This window comes from Mustela putorius, unplaced genomic scaffold (genome assembly GCF_011764305.1).
Source record: "Mustela putorius furo isolate JIRA1106 unplaced genomic scaffold, ASM1176430v1.1 tig00003858_pilon_pilon_pilon, whole genome shotgun sequence".
NCBI classification, from domain to species: Eukaryota; Metazoa; Chordata; class Mammalia; order Carnivora; family Mustelidae; genus Mustela; species Mustela putorius.
The window spans coordinates 19,303,246-19,319,970 of NW_025422010.1; the positions used below are offsets into that span (position 1 = coordinate 19,303,246).

General features: G+C 45.6%; 1 protein-coding gene and 1 long non-coding RNA gene across 4 annotated transcripts in view; one reads left to right on the top strand and one right to left on the bottom strand.

The window, feature by feature from the left end:
- RBBP8 (RB binding protein 8, endonuclease) overlaps nucleotides 1–14,579 on the top strand; it is a 128,377-nt gene extending 113,798 nt beyond the window's left edge. The window contains exons 17-18 of one of the 2 annotated variants that reach the window (XM_013051451.2): nucleotides 2,039–2,207; nucleotides 14,152–14,579. In XM_013051451.2, coding sequence (XP_012906905.1) covers nucleotides 2,039–2,207; nucleotides 14,152–14,372 — 390 coding nt within the window. In that variant the 3' untranslated portion in view covers nucleotides 14,373–14,579. The remainder of the gene's footprint in view (nucleotides 1–2,038; nucleotides 2,208–14,151) is intronic. The other variant, XM_013051447.2, reaches the window with a different exon arrangement.
- Nucleotides 5,680–11,211, bottom strand: LOC106004858. 2 transcript variants are annotated; one of them, XR_001177914.2, is made up of 5 exons: nucleotides 11,172–11,211; nucleotides 10,697–10,813; nucleotides 9,694–9,846; nucleotides 7,886–8,027; nucleotides 5,680–6,757 (listed from the first exon to the last, which is right to left on the bottom strand). It is a non-coding gene; the product is annotated as an uncharacterized LOC106004858 (long non-coding RNA). The 2 variants fall into 2 exon arrangements; XR_001177915.2 differs by lacking the exon at nucleotides 9,694–9,846.
- Nucleotides 14,580–16,725: the final 2,146 nt, after the last annotated feature.

Here is a 16,725-nt window from a genome sequence, read left to right on the forward strand (position 1 = left end):
CAGGGCTCGATTCCAGGACCCTGAGATCATGACCTGAGCTGAAGGCAAAGGCTTTAACCCACTGAGCCATCCAGGCACCCCGAGGTGAAATTCTTATAAAATTAAATTTTCAAGGAAACTATTTCAAAGTGAACAATTCAGAGGCATTTACTCCATTCAGTGTTACGCAACCACCGTTTCTATCCCGTTCCAAAACATTTCCAGTATTGCAAAGCAAAACCCTGGGCGCATGAAGCAATTTCTCCCGGTTGCCTCCTTCCCCCAGCTCCTGGCACCCCCCTCATTCCTCCCACCCTTCCATCCCTCCCACCCTCCCCACCCCCGCCAGCCATCTGAGTTCTGTCGCTATGCACTTATGTGTTCTGGATCTTTAATGTAAATGAAACCATACAATATGTAGTCTTTTGTCTGGCGTGTTTTGCTTAGCGCCCTGGTTTGGAGGCTCACGCACCGTGAAGCTTATGTCAGAGCTTCCTTCCAGTTTATGGCTGAGTAGTTTTGTATATTATGTGCATGTATCCGTTTGTTTATCCATCGATGGATACTCAGGCTCATCCTACCTTTTAGCTATTATGAAGAGTCTTGCTATAAGCATGTTGGTACAGGTGCTTGTTCAAGTGCCCGTTTCAATCATTTTGCGTATATCCCTAAAAGTAAAATCGCTGGGTCATATGGTAATTCTATGTTTAACTTGTTGAAGAACTGCCAACTGCCTTCCACAGTGGCTGTACCATTTTACATCCCCAGTAGCAACGTTTGAGGGTTCCAACTTTCCAACATGCTTGCCAACACTTTTTCTTTTCTTTTCTTTTTTCTAATTATTGTTATGTGGGGGGCCTGGCCGGCTCCGTCAGAGGAGCACGTGACATTTCATCTTGGGCTGGTGAATTTGAGCCCCACACTGAGTGTAGAGATTACTTAAAAATGAAATCTTCTTAAACATAATATAAAAAAAATAATTGTTATAGCTATCCTAGAGTCATTGCCTATTTTTCTAAATAAAGTTTTGTTGGAATATAGCCATGTCCCTTCCTTTACGTGTCTATGATGCTTTTGCAACCACGGCAGAGACTGTATGGCTCATAAACCTAAAATATTTACTATGTGGCCCTTTAAGAAAAAGTTTTCTGTACTCTACTTTGGACAATTAGCCCTTCTTTTTAATTTGTCATTTTATTTGACAGCTCCCCAAAATGATACCAAATAGTATTGTGACCTTGGATGAGTTAGCTTATTTTTAGTCTTAAATTCCCTTATCTGCAAAAAGATACAGTAGGACTTGTTGATTTCCAGGTTCCCTTTTGGAACTTTATAATACTCGGAAAAACTATGATATTTCCAAGATGGGTGATTAATTTGCAGTTTATACTTTCTGTAGTCTGTAACTTGCTAGGCTTTCTTCTGGCTTAAGTTAATGGTTTCCTCATAATTCTCTTTGATCTATTCATCACACAAGCATAGGACAGTAGCCAGTTCCCAGCTCATGTTGTTCTTTCTCTGTAAGAAGTTCCAGTAATTTGGTGGGATTGTCTAGGAGGGTAAAGACACAGGAGCAAGTGAAAATCCCTGGCTCCTCTAGCAAGGAGAAAAGAAACCCTGTCAAAACCAAATGGCATCATTCATGGTTTCTTAAACACACAGCTGTGCCCAGTTTAAGACCAAGCCTTCTTTCTCTGGCTTCTCCACCTGGCATGGGGAGCCAAGAAGAAAATGAAAATGAAAAGAGATGGAGCAGGGGCGCCTGGGTGGCTCAGTGGGTTAAGCCTCTGCCTTCGGGTCATGATCTCGGGGTCCTGGGATCGAGCCCCGCGTCAGGCTCTCTGCTCAGCGGGAAGCCTGCCTCCCTCTCTCTCTGCCTGCCTCTCTGCCTACCTGTGATCTCTCTCTCTCTGTCAAATAAATAAATAAAATCTTTAAAAAAAAAAAAAGAGAGAGATGGAGCAAAGGGGAGAACAGACTAGTTCATGGTATGTGAAATGCATGGTCAAGGAATGCTTCTGTTGGACACCTTGCATTAATAACCTACTTACCCCCTTAGAAGACTGGAAGGGTGATCAAGATACTTGGCAGGCACCTCGATCTACCAGGAGTTGGGTGTGGACGAGACCCCAGGAAATACTGTAGCCCAGCCGCTCAGTTTCAAAAGGAAGAAAAAGAAATGCACCACCTGGCCCCTATTCCCTGGAGGAACTGGCTGCAGAACACGGGTAAGTCCCGCGTGCCCCAACTCCAGTCCAGGGAAAGGAGGTACACACGCCGACGGAAAAGCGGATGTTTTATAACTCATGGGATGAAATGTGTCAAGCAGCTGGGGAGTAAGGGGGATGTTCTGCTGGTCAGACCCTGCTGACCCCGGAATCAATGTTGCCTGCTGTGGTCAGGAAAGACCAGCCTGGTCCCCAGAGAACTGTAAAATATTCCTAAGTAATTCTTACCTTTGGGTCTCTAAGACGGTTTGCATGAAGCCTCACTGTGAATGGAGCACTGTGTTAAGGTTTACTCCTCAACAAGCTGTCATGAAATTGGGGAGCAAACTAGAAACCCTCTGGAGAGGGAGGGCTCAGAAGATGTGTGTCCAAGCCTCCACCCAAGGAACCAGGTGTTCTTGGCCTAGAACCGCTAGTGTCCCAACTCAGCCTTGTAGGACTCAGTTGAACCAACTTCCTGATATCAGGAAGGCCCGCCTGTGCATCCCCTGGGGTCCCGCCTGTGCTAGAATTGGGGTGACTGCTACTTGATGTGAAACTCTTGCTATTATTGTGGAACAACCTCTAGCTCTGAAATTGCTCAAAGTTCATTTTTTCCCCCAGCTCTACTGAGGTATGATTTTTTTTTAAAGATTTTATTTATTTATTTGGCAGAGATCACAAGTGGGCAGAGAGGTGGCAGAGAGAGAGAGGGGGAAGCAGGCTCCCCACTGAGCAGAGAACCTGATGCGGGGCCTGATCCCAGGAATCTAGGCTCATGACCCAAGCCAAAGGCAGAGGATCAACCCACTGCGCCACCCAGGCATCCCTAACACGATTTTTTAAATGTGTACAATGTGGTTTAATATATGTCTCTACTGTGAAGGGATTACCACAATGAAGTTAAAGAATATATCCACACCTCAAATAGTTACCCTTCTTTTTTTCAGACTTCATTTTTAAAATCCAAGGCCACAGGCTCCCTATTCTATGCGCCCTGAATCTCTTGCTGCTTCCACCCTGCTTCCACACCACACTTCTGCACAGTCTGTCTTCTCTGCTGGAAGGCACCAGTTCTAGATTTCCACCAACTTCTACAAATGCCTCGAGATTCAAGTCCCATACCACCTCCTCCAGGAAGTCTTCCCTGACCTCATGGTTTCTCCATCTCACTTTTACCACAGCTTGGCCCATACCCTAACATGCTTTCCTGTTTACTTATCCTCCTTCCTAGCGAGTCAGCAAATCTCTGGAGGGTAGGCACTGGCTCTTCTACCCCTGCCTCCATTGTGTTTAGTTCCCTAGCGACTTGCAGCAGGCTCTCGATGACGGAGGAGATGAGGAAAGAGTGATCGTGGGGTGTCTGCCGCTCCCTCTGAGCATCCTCCCTGTGGAGGCTCTGGGAGGCGACTTCCCTCATGGGTGCTCTTTGGAAGAGGGCAGGCATTTATTCAGGACCCTGGGATCATGACTTGAGCTGAAGGCAGCCGCTTAATGACTGCGCCACTCAGGCGCCCCTTGGGCTGAGTTTTCATAGTCACCTCAATAACTTCTCTTCCATTCTCCCTCTGTCACCTATAGCAGAGGGGATGGGGCCACTGTCGCTCTTCCATAGTGTCTGAATGTAACTCCAGGCAGCCACATGGCTCTCTCCTTAAACTCTCCCTGGGTCCCAGGCCCCAAGGGTCTGCAGTCCCCCCACCCTCCCCTTCCATAGCCAAGGTCCTTCCCGGACGCCTGATGCCACCTGCCACCGGAAGTCCTCTTTCCTGACTCTGGGCCTCCTATCTGTGGTTGTCGCTGTTTTGCCCTTCCTTGAGCCCCTTCAGACTCCCCCTGCAGCTCCAATTATGCCTTCTCTGTGAAGCTTTCCCCAGTCTTCCCAGGCTGAGTAACCGCCCCCTCCCACCAGTCTGCCATCTGGCAGCACCTCTGCCAGCCTCTAGTCCTGCCCCCTTGACTTCTCCCCAGTTGCAAGAGATCTGGGTGGGGGGGTGGGGGGGCCGGCTTTACTCACTTCTGGAGCCCTGACAGCTAACACACCGATGAGCAAGAGAATTGCCTTTTCCATGGATGTCTAAGCCAACTGGGTCTTTGGGTCTTCCTGAAGCAGGCATTACTACTGTGGGGGTTAAGGGAGCGAAGGGGCAGGACAGGAGCCGAGCTGCGTGTTCTTCTTGGTTGGAAGTCAAACACAAACATAGTCAGCTATGTATCTGCTAATTGTGCGTGCAAAACATCCGCATATTAAGCCCATTCAGCTTGGGCATTGGTCCTGTTAGCCGGGAGGGCTGAGCGGGCAAGTCTGGGTGACAGTAGCAGCTGAGCGGGAAGGGAGGGCAACAGCTGGTGAGGAAGGGGCGGGCAGGACTTGGCAGATTTACCACACTCCTGGCCCTGCTCAGCTGCTGGGCGGCTGTCACCGAGCAGGAGCCCAGGCTTATTCTGGCAGGACACGTTAGTCTCCCCTTCCTGGCCGACACCTTCTGGGAAGCATTCTGGTATAACAGAAGAGATGGGCTTCAGAGCTGCGGAGACCCGGGACCAAATCCCAGCTCAGCCACTGCTGGCTGTGCGATCTCAAGCAAGTTACTTAACCTCTCTGATCTTCAGACTCCTCTCTCAAAAAAAAAAAAAAAAAAAAGAAAGAAAGAAATTTTTAAAAAAAAAACATTATTTCTCAGGATTCTTTATTCCTAGAGAAAATGCTTTTTGAGTCCTCATCTGTATCATCTCTTCACTAGTCAATAGGAATAGACAAGTCTTTAAATATTAGTTTCTTTTCTTCTATTTATTTCCTAAGCCAAGCCCAGAATCCTTCAAGAAATCCCCTTCATTCTTTCTTTCCTCCGGTGCCCATTATATTTCCTCCAAGGAAGGTCATCTAATAATAATAGTAACACCTAATGCTTGTCATGTACTTACTACGTGCTAGGCACTCTCTGAAGGAATTACATATATTTACTAATTTAATGCTCCTAACACAAAGAGATTGGGAGTTTACAAGCAAGGTAAGGGAGGTACGGAGAGAGGAGGGATCTGTCAAGGTCAGGCGGCTAGCAGATAATGAAGCTGGGATTTGAACCTGAGCATCCCAGTTCCAGCCCCTAGTGGGAGCCAGAGGGCCTAGAGTTCAGTCCATCTGGAGGATACCATGTCCGCATAGCTCTCTCCGCAGTCCCTTCTTTTCTCTCTTCTTCTCAACTGAAGAAACTCAAGGTCACTTTGGGCAGGGTTAGGTGCCAGGCTCAGAGTTTCCCAACTACTTATGGCATTTGTCCTGAGCCCCATTCCTGTGCCCTTCCTCTGAACTGGGCAACACCGGACACTCAAAGGCAAATGGCTGAAACTAGTCACCTTACTGAGTAAGCCATTTCTATGACTTTATCCTTCTAGTTGTAACAATGATTGGAAGGTACCTGATCTAATGGTTAAAAAAAAAAATTTCCATTAGATACCATGATGTTTGTTTTCATGTAATTAATACCGATCTGAAAAGCATTCTTTGTTTTTGCTAGTGTTTCAATTTCTGCCCCCATAAATATTTGTGCTGTTGTCTTAGTTTCAATGAGCTTTTGCTGTTTTCCTTGGACTGGGTTTTTCCGATGGGACGGGGGATGGAGTGTTTACAGTCATCTTCAGAGCTTTGCATCCAAACCGCAGTAGCCACAGCTCCGAGATGACATCCATGTACAGTCAAAACAAGCCTGGGGTGAGCCCCGTGAGCTCTGCAGTGCTGTGTCTCAGCGGCAGGGTGACCCTGAAGCTGAAGACACCCGGGGGCAGCCATTCCAAGGAGGAACAGCAGGAACAAACCCATCACTGAATCTTTGTGAACTTCGCTCTTGAATTGACTGAGGTTCCCACAACCCAGAACAGAAGTCTAGGGAAGAATGCTTTCTTGTCTCAAGGGGGTCCACGTGCCACAAGATAAGTCAGTAGGTGGCCTGGAGAAATTGGAGCATGAGTTTACAGAGTGTGGTGTGGGTGATGGGACCTCACAGGAAGAAAACTTAGCAGATAGAAAATTTCCCAGCTCCCCTGTATAAGTCGGTAAATTCTTTGTTTTGATTTCCTCTTCTATAAAATGGGAATAAGAATACTTGTCTTGCTTTTCCCCCAGCGATCAAATCGATCAACTGTAAAGTGACCAAATCGAACAACTGTAAAGTGCAAACTGTAAAGTGCTCTGGAAATGTGATCAATTATATTATCATTATTCTGTAATGTTTATAATAAAGGAAGTGGCATTTCCCCAGAACAGCATTTATTGTATATAACAGAGATTTCCACTAAAATGCAACAGAAAAAGAAATGATACAATTCTTATGAGAAACATCTATTTGCATTTTCAAACCTAGGGAAAGAGAGACAGCTTGGCAAACATAATAACAGAACAACAAAACATAGCAAGGTAGTGTAGTGATGGGTGCAGGGGACTTCCCATGGACACCATCCCGAAGTGCTCCAGACACACGAGGAGGGGGAGGCCAATGAAATGTGCACCACGGAAGAGCCAACTCCTCTGTGTGCACAAGGTGGGATCAGACTCAGTCACTGGGGCTCCTGCCCTAGGGTAAGGGGAGCTCAATGTTAGAGCGTGCTGCGGACTAAATTGTGTCCCGCATGTGTGTATATTGAAGTCCCAACCCCACAGTGTGGCAACACTTGGAAATAAGGTCTTTGGGAGGTAATTAAGGTTAAATGAGGACATGAGGATGGAGTCCTAATCCACTAGGACTGGCGGCTTTAGAAAAAGAAGAGCTCTCCTGCTCCTCCCCCTCACCCTGCCCCCCCCCCCCAAGAAAAAAGGCCACATGAGGACAAAGCAGACATCTGCAAATAAGAAAGAGAGCTGTCACCAGAACCCAAACCCTGCTGGAACTTTCATCTGACTTCCAGCCTGCCCAACGGTAAGAAAATAAATTTCACCCATCTGTGATGTTTCGATATGGCAGCCCCAGAAGACTGGGGCGTTGGCAATGTCTTCATTATTCTTTTAAAACTAAAAAGAAAATCAAGTTTTTCTTTAAAATGCACTAATCTCAGGGTGCCCGGGTGGCTCAGTCAGTTGAGCGTCTGCCTTTGGCTTGGGTCTTGGTCCTGGGATCCCTGGATCAAGTCTCCTGTAAGGCTCCCTGCCCAGTAGGGAGTCTGCTTCTTCCTCTCCCTTTGCCCCTTCCCCTACTCATGCTCTTGCTTTCTCAAATAAATAAACAAATCTTAAGAAAAATTTAAAATACATTGACCTCTCCAATTTCTACCCATATACTCAATAAAAATGAGGGGGAAAAACCCAAAAAAACACAATTCCAGTGGAAAAGTCTTACGGGGTAACCTTTTGTCTCAAGGTGATCTCCTAGAGAAGAGCATAGTACTCTGCCCACCCAATTCTTCTCAGAACCAGTCTACTTTTTTTAAAAGTTCACAAAATCAGGGGTACCTGGCTGGCTCAGTTGGAAGAGCATGGGGCTCTTGATCTCGGGGTCATGAATTCAAGCTTCACATTGGGATTAGAGAGGACTTAAGTAAAATTAAGTAATTTTTACTTAGGTAAAAATTAAAAAAAAAATACCAAAACATTAAAAAGTTCATAAAATTGGGAATGCCAGGATAGCCAAGGATCGTACGTGTTATGGGGTCTAGTCGTGCACCCACGTTACCATTTCAATCCCTTAGTGGACAGACTGGAAACTCACACGTTGGATTCTGATCACCGGAGGTCATAGCATGGTCTTCTTGTTGCTTGGCTATGGAACTCTCGAGAAACTTGAGAAATCTCCAAATGCCAGTCTTATCTGTGAAACAGGAGCAATAATCCTAATAGCCTCCAGCTTCCACCTGTTGTAAAGAAACAAAATAACGTAGCCCAGGGTAGTGTCTGGCACCCAGTGAGGGCCCAGTTAATGTTAACTTATTACTCTCTATCTCAGAAAAGTCAGACCCAGGATAAAAAAAAAAAAAACTGTGCGATGGAGCTAAAGCTCCAGACCTCCCATTAGAGCGTCCACCCCACTCCTCCACGCCTGCCAATTAGTTATCTACGGAACTGTAAAGCCAATTAACAGAGAATCAGAGTGAGGGGAGGAAAAGTGTTCCAAGAGAATGAATAGAATTAATTTAATGAAGTCCCATTCAGGAAATCCTTTCACTCAGGACAAGCGAAGCCATTGTCTACATGACACTGAAAGGTATTATTTATGTAAATGTGCTTTGCAGCTCCACGCAGTGAGCCTGGCACCGTTGCTCCAGTATTGTGCAAAGCAATGGCAGCAGAGAGGCTGGCACCGTGTGGGACGCGTCCCCAATTTGAAGAACGGGTGACCCTGGAGGATGCAGAGGACGCACCCTAGGCCACAGGGCACCAACATGGCCCAGCTTCCCAGAGCACCAATTTTACGAAGCAAAAGGCAAAGATCTACACGAATTGTAAGGCAATGTCTAATACCTGAAAGAACTTTCTGGCATGCCATGTTCTGGTTCTGGCTGCGCCTCCAGTTCCACAGGGGCTGAGACCTGGGCTCTGCCAGGGAACTCTGGGGCAGGGGGACAGACTAGCACCGGAAGGAGAGGCAACCTCGCCACTGGCCTTGCCACCCCAGCAGCCTCCCGCTTTCCCGCAGAGTGATCTTTGTCAGATGGGACAGGCTCAGCCTCTCCTCCACGAGGAGACACCTTCCACACCTCCCTTGGGCTGCTGGAGTGAAGTCCATGTTTCTTTAATTTGCCACGATGCCCTGAAGCCTGACTCCCTACACCCATTCATTCATTCATTCTTTCATTTAACAGAGAGAGCACTTGCGGGGGAGAGAGGAGCAGCAGGCAGTGGGAGAGGGAGCAGCAGGCTCCCCGCTGAGCACAGAGGCCCGTGGGGGACTCCATCCCAGGACCCCGGTTCAAGACCTGAGCCAGCCAGGGGTCCCTCCCCACAGCCTTTTAAGTCTTTGACATCCCTCGGCTGCTCAAACACACCTCCTTCCCTCCACCCCTCAGCATCCAACCCCCCTTCTCCAACAGTCACTCCCTGTTCTTCCCGGGCTCCCCGCCCCCTGTGCAAAACCTTGACTGTCTGAGAGTTCATTTACAACCCCCTCCAGTGCAAAGCTTCTCCCCGGACCCTCCACCCCAGCAGGTGCTCAGAACGCCAAGGGAAGTGCGCACACCGCCACCACCTAACTGCCAGGATTCACCGGCGACACAAATTTGTATTTAACCGGGTGTGGGAAGGCGCTGACTACGATTTGGCTCTCATTCGCTTTTCCAGTTTGCCCAGAAAGTTTCTTGACGAGGTTTGCGCTGCTCTTTGGAAATGAAATCTCAGCAGATTTCATTTCCAAACAATTAAAACAGGAAGTGAAATTCTCAAGGGCGCTCCACTGTGACAAAAGTCACATTACGAAACCCAAGCGTCCTCATCTGTTAGGTGGCTCCCGCGCCCAGGGCAGCGTGACTTTCCGGGACTCCCGCAGTCAAGACTCCCTTGAAATTCACCGAAAGAGGCTCTCACCGCATCTATTTCACCCGCTGCCAGGCAAAGCGGGCTGAGGGTTCTGAATGCCAAAGCAAGCCCCTGTAGACGCTGAGTCAGGTCGTGGGAAGAAGGGGCTGCAGGGAGCCAGGCGGGAGGCCAGCGGCAGCTTGGAAGACACAAAAGTGTTTCCTTTATTGAAAAAACAAAAACAGAAAGTTTTGTGGAGGAAGTTTTGTGTCCCCAGGCAAGTTCCGACTACACCAGAATAGCTGAGCTAAGCTCAGCCCGCCTCTTCCAGGAGGGAGAAGAGAGGGGGCATGCCAGGGCCCAAGGAACGGACCCAGGGGGGGTTCTGTCCACCTCAGAAACAACACAGCACCCCAAGGAATCTAGCAAAAACAGACTTGCCCTCAGGGCATCACCAATTCTCAGTGCTTCTGGTTTTGTCTGATCGTGTTCATGTCTTTATTTGTTGCTGTTTTGTTTTTCCGGGGAGGTGAACAGTCGTCAAAGAACAAATGAACTGAGTAAAAGAAGTCAATGGGCAGGCTGGGGTAGGGGGGGGTGGGAGGGTTGGGGTGGGGGCACAGGCATGGGCTTGAGCCAGCAAGCAGTGAGAGGTTGACGTGGAGCTTGTTTTCTTCGGTTCTTACAAATAGGCTCATGATTTGTGCCGTCATGAACTCTGCAACGGGCTGTTCATTGTATTGTTGTCGTTTGTTTTGTCATCCATGCGTTCATCTGACATTGCATGGGAAGTCACCTACGGGGGCGCCTGGGTGGCTCGGTGGGTTAAGCCTCTGCCTTGGGCTCAGGTCTTGATCTCAGGGTTCTGGGATCTGGGATCGACTGGCATTGGGCTCTCTGCTCAGCAGGGAGCCCACTTCCCCTCCTACCCGCCCCCACCTGCCTCTCTGCCTACTTGTGATCTCTGTCAAATAAATAAATAAAATCCTTACCAAAAAGAAAGAAAGAAAGTCACCTACTAACAATGATAATAGTTCTTAGACCTTCATGCTTCAGTCGCCCCAAGACTTACCAAATGCAGAAGTGGCTCCAGAATCCCAGAGCTTCGGGTGTGGAATGGTATAGCAATGGACAGGCGCTGGAATTTGCATTTCTTAAAAACTCCCAGGTACTGCACGTGTCACCAGCACTAGGAACACAGTTTGAGAAGCCTTGCCTGAAAACACCCACCATCAAATCCCTAGAAAGCCCAGAAGTTAGGTGATGCTCAAGAATTACTCAGTAAACTGAATTGAAGCTACTTTGAAACAATCCTGGACTCCCAGAGGTAACAGGCCGGCTTGTGCAAGTATTTATACGTTTTCTCTGCTGAGACAGACGCAACCGTGCAAGAACAATTTGATAGAGCACAGTGGTCTCATTGTACAGCAGATATTAGGTGGAGAACAGAATTTGCAACTGACTTAGTGGTGAGTTGACTTAGCTACGGACATCCTGGGAATTATTAAGAAAAATAGGAAAATTATTTTCTCATTTTTACCACTTACCCCTGCAGGTACTTCCTTCTTCTCTTTCCCTCTTCTTCAATCTCCTCTCTCCGCCCTCCCCCTTCCCTACCGTCCCTCTTCCCCACCCTCCCTTTCTCCACCCTCCTCCTCCTCCACCCTTCCCTCTTTTCCACTCTCTCCCTGCTCCACTCACCCTCCCCTACTTCTCCACCCTCCCCTTTTCTCCCCCCTCCCTCCTTCTTCACCGCCCCCCCCCTTTCCCACCATCTCCACAAGGCTATCAGTGAATATTTGTACAAATACTTCGAGTTCTTTGGAAGAGAGAGGCTGCATTGTTGCCAAATGAAATAAATAATTTCTCTCTGTTTTTCTTTAAGAAGGTAGATTGGACAATATTATATTTAAAAAAAAAAATAAAGAACCCCCTGAATTTGTCTTCTCTATAATACCTTGTGTATCAAACTTCAGGATAAACAGAAAGCCTCACTTTTTTTTTTTCCCATCAAGATTTTATTTATTTATTTGACACAGAGACAGTGAAAGAGGGAGCACAGCAGGAGGAGTGGCAGAGGGAGAAGCAAGCTTCATACTGAGCAGCGAGCCTGATGTGGGGCTCAATCCCAGGACCCTGGCATCATGACCTGAGCTGAAGGCAGACAATGATTGAACCACCCAGGCACCCTGAGATTTCTTATTCTTTTTTTTTTTTTTTTTCAGCCTCACTCTTTTTATGAAATCTATTTAATCTATATAATCTATTGAAATCTATAGTCAAAGGTGACTTGTGCAGTGGGTTTACCAGCTGGCTATTTTATAAAGTATTTCTAAATTTATAATGGTGGTTTGTTTTCTATAAGTAGTGTCATATCAACTATCTCTTGTGTTCTTGAGTTCTCTCACTATTATCAAGTTATTTTATTGCTACTCATCTAGTGGCAAACCTGGAGAGATGTAAATTATATGGGCTTATAATTTAGCTTTTGTCCCCTCTTGGTTATTTTGCAAAGAGAGAAAGTAACTTTATAAGTCTTCCAATTTTAAAAATATGCATCAGCCATTAACTTATTTGTATTTCAGATTACCATTCAGGTAAAAATTAAGTGCATATTTTAAGTGCACTGTGTCTCTCGTATATCAATCTGGTTTGTTTTTTTTATAGTGTTTTGGTAACTTTTTAAAAACGATTTTACTTATTTATGAGAGAGAGCACGCAAACAGGGAGAGGAGCAGAGGGAAAGGAGAGGGAGAAAGAATCTCCAGCAGACCCCACGTTGAGCATGGAGCCCAAATCAGGGCTTGATCTTATGGCCCCAAGATCATGACCTAAGTCAAAACCAAGAGCTGGATGCTGAACCGACTGAGCCAGCCAGGTGCCCCTTGGTAACTTCTTTAAAGCTTTCTTTTCATTAATCTTTAGAAGATGAACACTGTATATAAGCATACGGGGAGGGGGGAAGCTATAAGGGCGCCTAATGAAAGGTCTAATACCAGATCTTTTAAATTTACCTCTGTATCAGAATCACAAATAACCCTTTTAACTACAGGAGGAGTTCTGAATTTTAACCCTAATTTGGGCATTGTGTATTAGGAGAGGTTGACAATGTAAAATGAAACTGTCCTGTCTCTTACTAAAACAGCCTGGATAGTCTGGGAAGTGGCCATCAACCTCTGCGAGTCTTCATGGGAAAGAAGCAGGCTCCTCTGCTTCCTGATACATACCATCCAAAACAAAATCAGAATGGTGAATAGGAGAGCCACAGAATGCTGTCAGCTCTAGAATCCCCACAGACTTTCATAATAGTGGTGAATGAGAGAAGATTCTAGAAAATCATACAATCTCCCAAGGGTCTTTCTTGTTTTTAAGGATAAATGATAGAAAGAGATGATAGATGGTTAGATGATAGATAGCACCTATCATTGACTGAGCCCTGTTATTGCCTGATAGGTACTGGGCCAATTGCTGAGTCTTTTTTTTTGTTTTAATTGAGATGTAATTCACATATCATACAGGTCACCCTCTAAAATTGCACAGTTCAATAGGTTTTAGTATATGCACAAGGTTGTGTGACCATCACCACTATCTCATTCCAGAATATTTTCATCATGCCCAGTAGATAAAAGTATTATAAAATGAGTTTTCTATGTAACAAGATAAAGATAATTTTGACCTCTTAGCGGTGATATTAGAATTCCTTACAGTAAGAAGCTTGTTTTTGCTCAGGAGATGCGTTGATAAGGCCAAGCTGCAGAGCAAGCCGAATGTGACTGCATGACAGAGGAGGGACTCACTGTGGCCTCCTGGGAGCAGGGGGCTGGTGGGCAGGGAGAAAGGACCGTGCTGGAGCAGAGGTTTTGTTTAGCTACCTATTCCAGATGTCTGGAACAGTGCCTGGTACCTAGCATTTGCTCATTACATGTATGTTGCCTGGTTTAATTCTATGTTTATTAGATATCAGGTTCTGTTTATATCCATGTCTATTAGATCACATCTTATTTTATTTTATTTTTAAGATTTTTTAAAAAGTAATTCCTACCCTCAACATAGGGCTTGAACTCATAATTCTGAGATCAAAAGCCACATGTTCCACCGACTGAGCCAGCCAGGCACCCCTACCCCGCCTTTTAAAATCACCTTGTTCAGGGGTGCCTGAGTGACTCAGTTGTTTAAATGTCGGCCTTTGGCTTGGGTCATGTTCCCAGAGTTCTGGAATTAAGCCCGGGGCCCACATCTGGGCTTCCTGCTCAGCAGGGAGTCTGCTTCTCTCTCCCTTTCCCCCCACTCCTTCTCTCTTGATCACTCTCACTCACTTTTTCTCCCTCTCAGATAAATAAGTAAGTAATTAAGTAAGTAAGTAAATAAATAAAATCTTCTTGTTCAAACCTACTGAATCTTTGTTGATGTTTTGTCTCCCTGATCCAACAGTTTCTGAAAGAATGACTTTAAATCTCCCATTTGGACCATAGTAATTGTCGGTTTGCTCATGTAATTTTGATCCTTTTTTCCTTCATCAATTTCAAGGCTGTGTTGCTGGGCATAGGCATCCGGATTCTCAACTACCAGAGACGGGAACTGACTTTGGCCCATTGCGAGACCTGAAACACTGGGCTCGGTGCTACCCAGCTGCACCGCAAGCCACAGAAAAAGCCACATGGCAAACTTGCAAATTATCACAGCATCTCTGCAAAGTTACCCATGCTGCTCTCCAGCACCCTGAGAAGCTCCCAGCCACTGGAATGTGACCAACGGAGCTAAAATGCTGCCCCAGGAACTCCGTCTTGCTAGAGACCCCAGCCTGCTGGAGAAATTCCATGGTCTTTGCTTTTCCACGTCACTAGCTCCTAAATGGAGCTGTCCATTGGCAGAGCCTAGATCACATGACTTGCCTTGAGGACCATGACCCTGGGAAATGACAGTGAGGTATTTTGAGCTTTTATAAGAGAAGGTAGAGAATCATTCAAAATGAGAAGTGGGTGAGGATTCTGGGCAAAATAAATGTCTATTCCAGCTACGTATATAAATGCCTGATTTGTCTATCTTCTTGATATGTTTGGTTGGTCCTTGACTTGCATATTTTTGCTGTGAGATATTCCCTTCCTGACCTGTCTTTTTTCATGTGCCCTGCAGGACTAACATTGGCCAGGGAAAGAATAGAGCTGGCTTTCACAGTATTGGACAGGAGCCCCCATCCTAAAATCCCTCCCTGGCCTGGATCCTCATTCTTTTCAAGCCCAGTAGGACCAGGAGAAAGGGTTTTCCTTCAGGGAAGAGTACTTTTTTGTTTCTTTCTAGACTTCCTACACCTGGCTGCTGGTAGGCAATCCAGTCTATCTCCTAGAGGACAGACACTTCTGACAAACGAGTATACCAGCTCTTGCCAGGGCCAGAGTTCCTTAAAGGGAAAGAATCTACCTACAGCCCACTTCTTGGGTTTCCCAAGGACCCAAATCTTGGCCTGGGGGGAGCGGGGAGTCCATTTCTGAGAGAAGTGAACAGAAAAGGGGAAAAGGAACTTTGACTTGGGTAAGGGGCTGAAATCTACGTACACCAAGTATAATCCAAGTACACAGAGAAAAAAAACTATCACCTACTTAAGACATATATAGCCAACACTGTATATCCAGTCCCTTAGCCTAAGAAATAAAGCAGCACAGCCTCAACTGAAACCCTCTGTAGCCTTCCCAGGTCCGACCCTCATTCTAACCCCAGAGGTTTTGAGTCTTGAGAAGTCATTCCCTCTTCCAACCTTATAAAGATATTTTCACCTATATTCCTTTAGGCTATTAAAGTGTTACCTTCTGATTTAAGCTCTCTGCAATAGATTTTTACTTACGATGTAAGACGGTGATATAATTCATTTTGTTTCCCTGTGGAGGGCCAGTTTTCCCAGCGCCATTTACTAAACCCTTCACCTTGCCCCACTAATTGGTAATTCTATCTCTGTTGCATATGAAAACTCCTTCATGCATAAGTCTGTTTTGGGGTCCCCATTCTGTTTTACTGGTCTGTTTTTTCCATTTCTGCACCAGTGACACACTTCCATAATTTCGGGAGCATTATAAAAAATCCTAACATCTCTTGCCATGTTCTTTGTATTTAAAATTACTATGGTTGTTTTTGACCCTTTACTTACCTGTATTAAGAATCAGCTTAGGGGCGCCTGGGTGGCTCAGTGGGTTAAGCCGCAGCCTTCGGCTCAGGTCATGATCCCAGGGTCCTGGGATCGAGTCCCACATCGGGCTCTCTGCTCAGCAAGGGGCCTGCTTCCCTTCCTCTCTCTCTGTGATCTCTTCCCTTCCTCTCTCCTACTGTGATCTCTCTCTGTCAAATAAATAAATAAAATCTTTAAAAAAAAAAAAAGAATTTAAAGAATCAGCTTATGAAGATCCACAAAATATCAACTGGGATTTTTCATCTAAATTCCATTGGATTCAACAAATTACTTTAGAGAGAATTGCTTTCTTTAGAATTTTATGTCTTCCCAACCACAAATACAGCGTCTGTCTTCCATTTGTTTAGATTTCTTAAAATATTTTCTTCATGGAGTTTTATAGTTTTCTCTACACCAAATCTTTTTTCTTTTTCTCCATACCAAGTTGAGCACATCATTTGTTAGTTTAATTCCTAGGTAATTTGTGGTTTTGCTGCTGTCATAAACAATATTTTCCAGATGTTTATTGCTGGCACATAGTAATGCAATTGGATTTTTGATATATTGTTATTATGTCCAGCAACCCACAATTGTTCTTAACCTTAGAATTTTAATGTATGAGCTCTCCACCAATTCTTTGTGTTTCTTGGACACAAGGGACTCATTTCAGTTTTCAAACCTTCCCATGGCACATTTTTCAACTCAATACTATGCAGAATGTCGGGCACATTGCAGACACATTCAATAAATATTTGTTCAATAAGTAATGGTCAAAAGAAGGCATTGTCATTTAGGGAATTGTGCATTTCTCTATGATCAGCAAATTCCATATTCAGCTATGTAAGCATTGAGAATATGATATATGCATCCCCTCCCTTCCAATTATATACAGGTGAAATTTGCTTGAAATAAATATTGAGAGCAACCCTGAAAGAAAAGAGGGA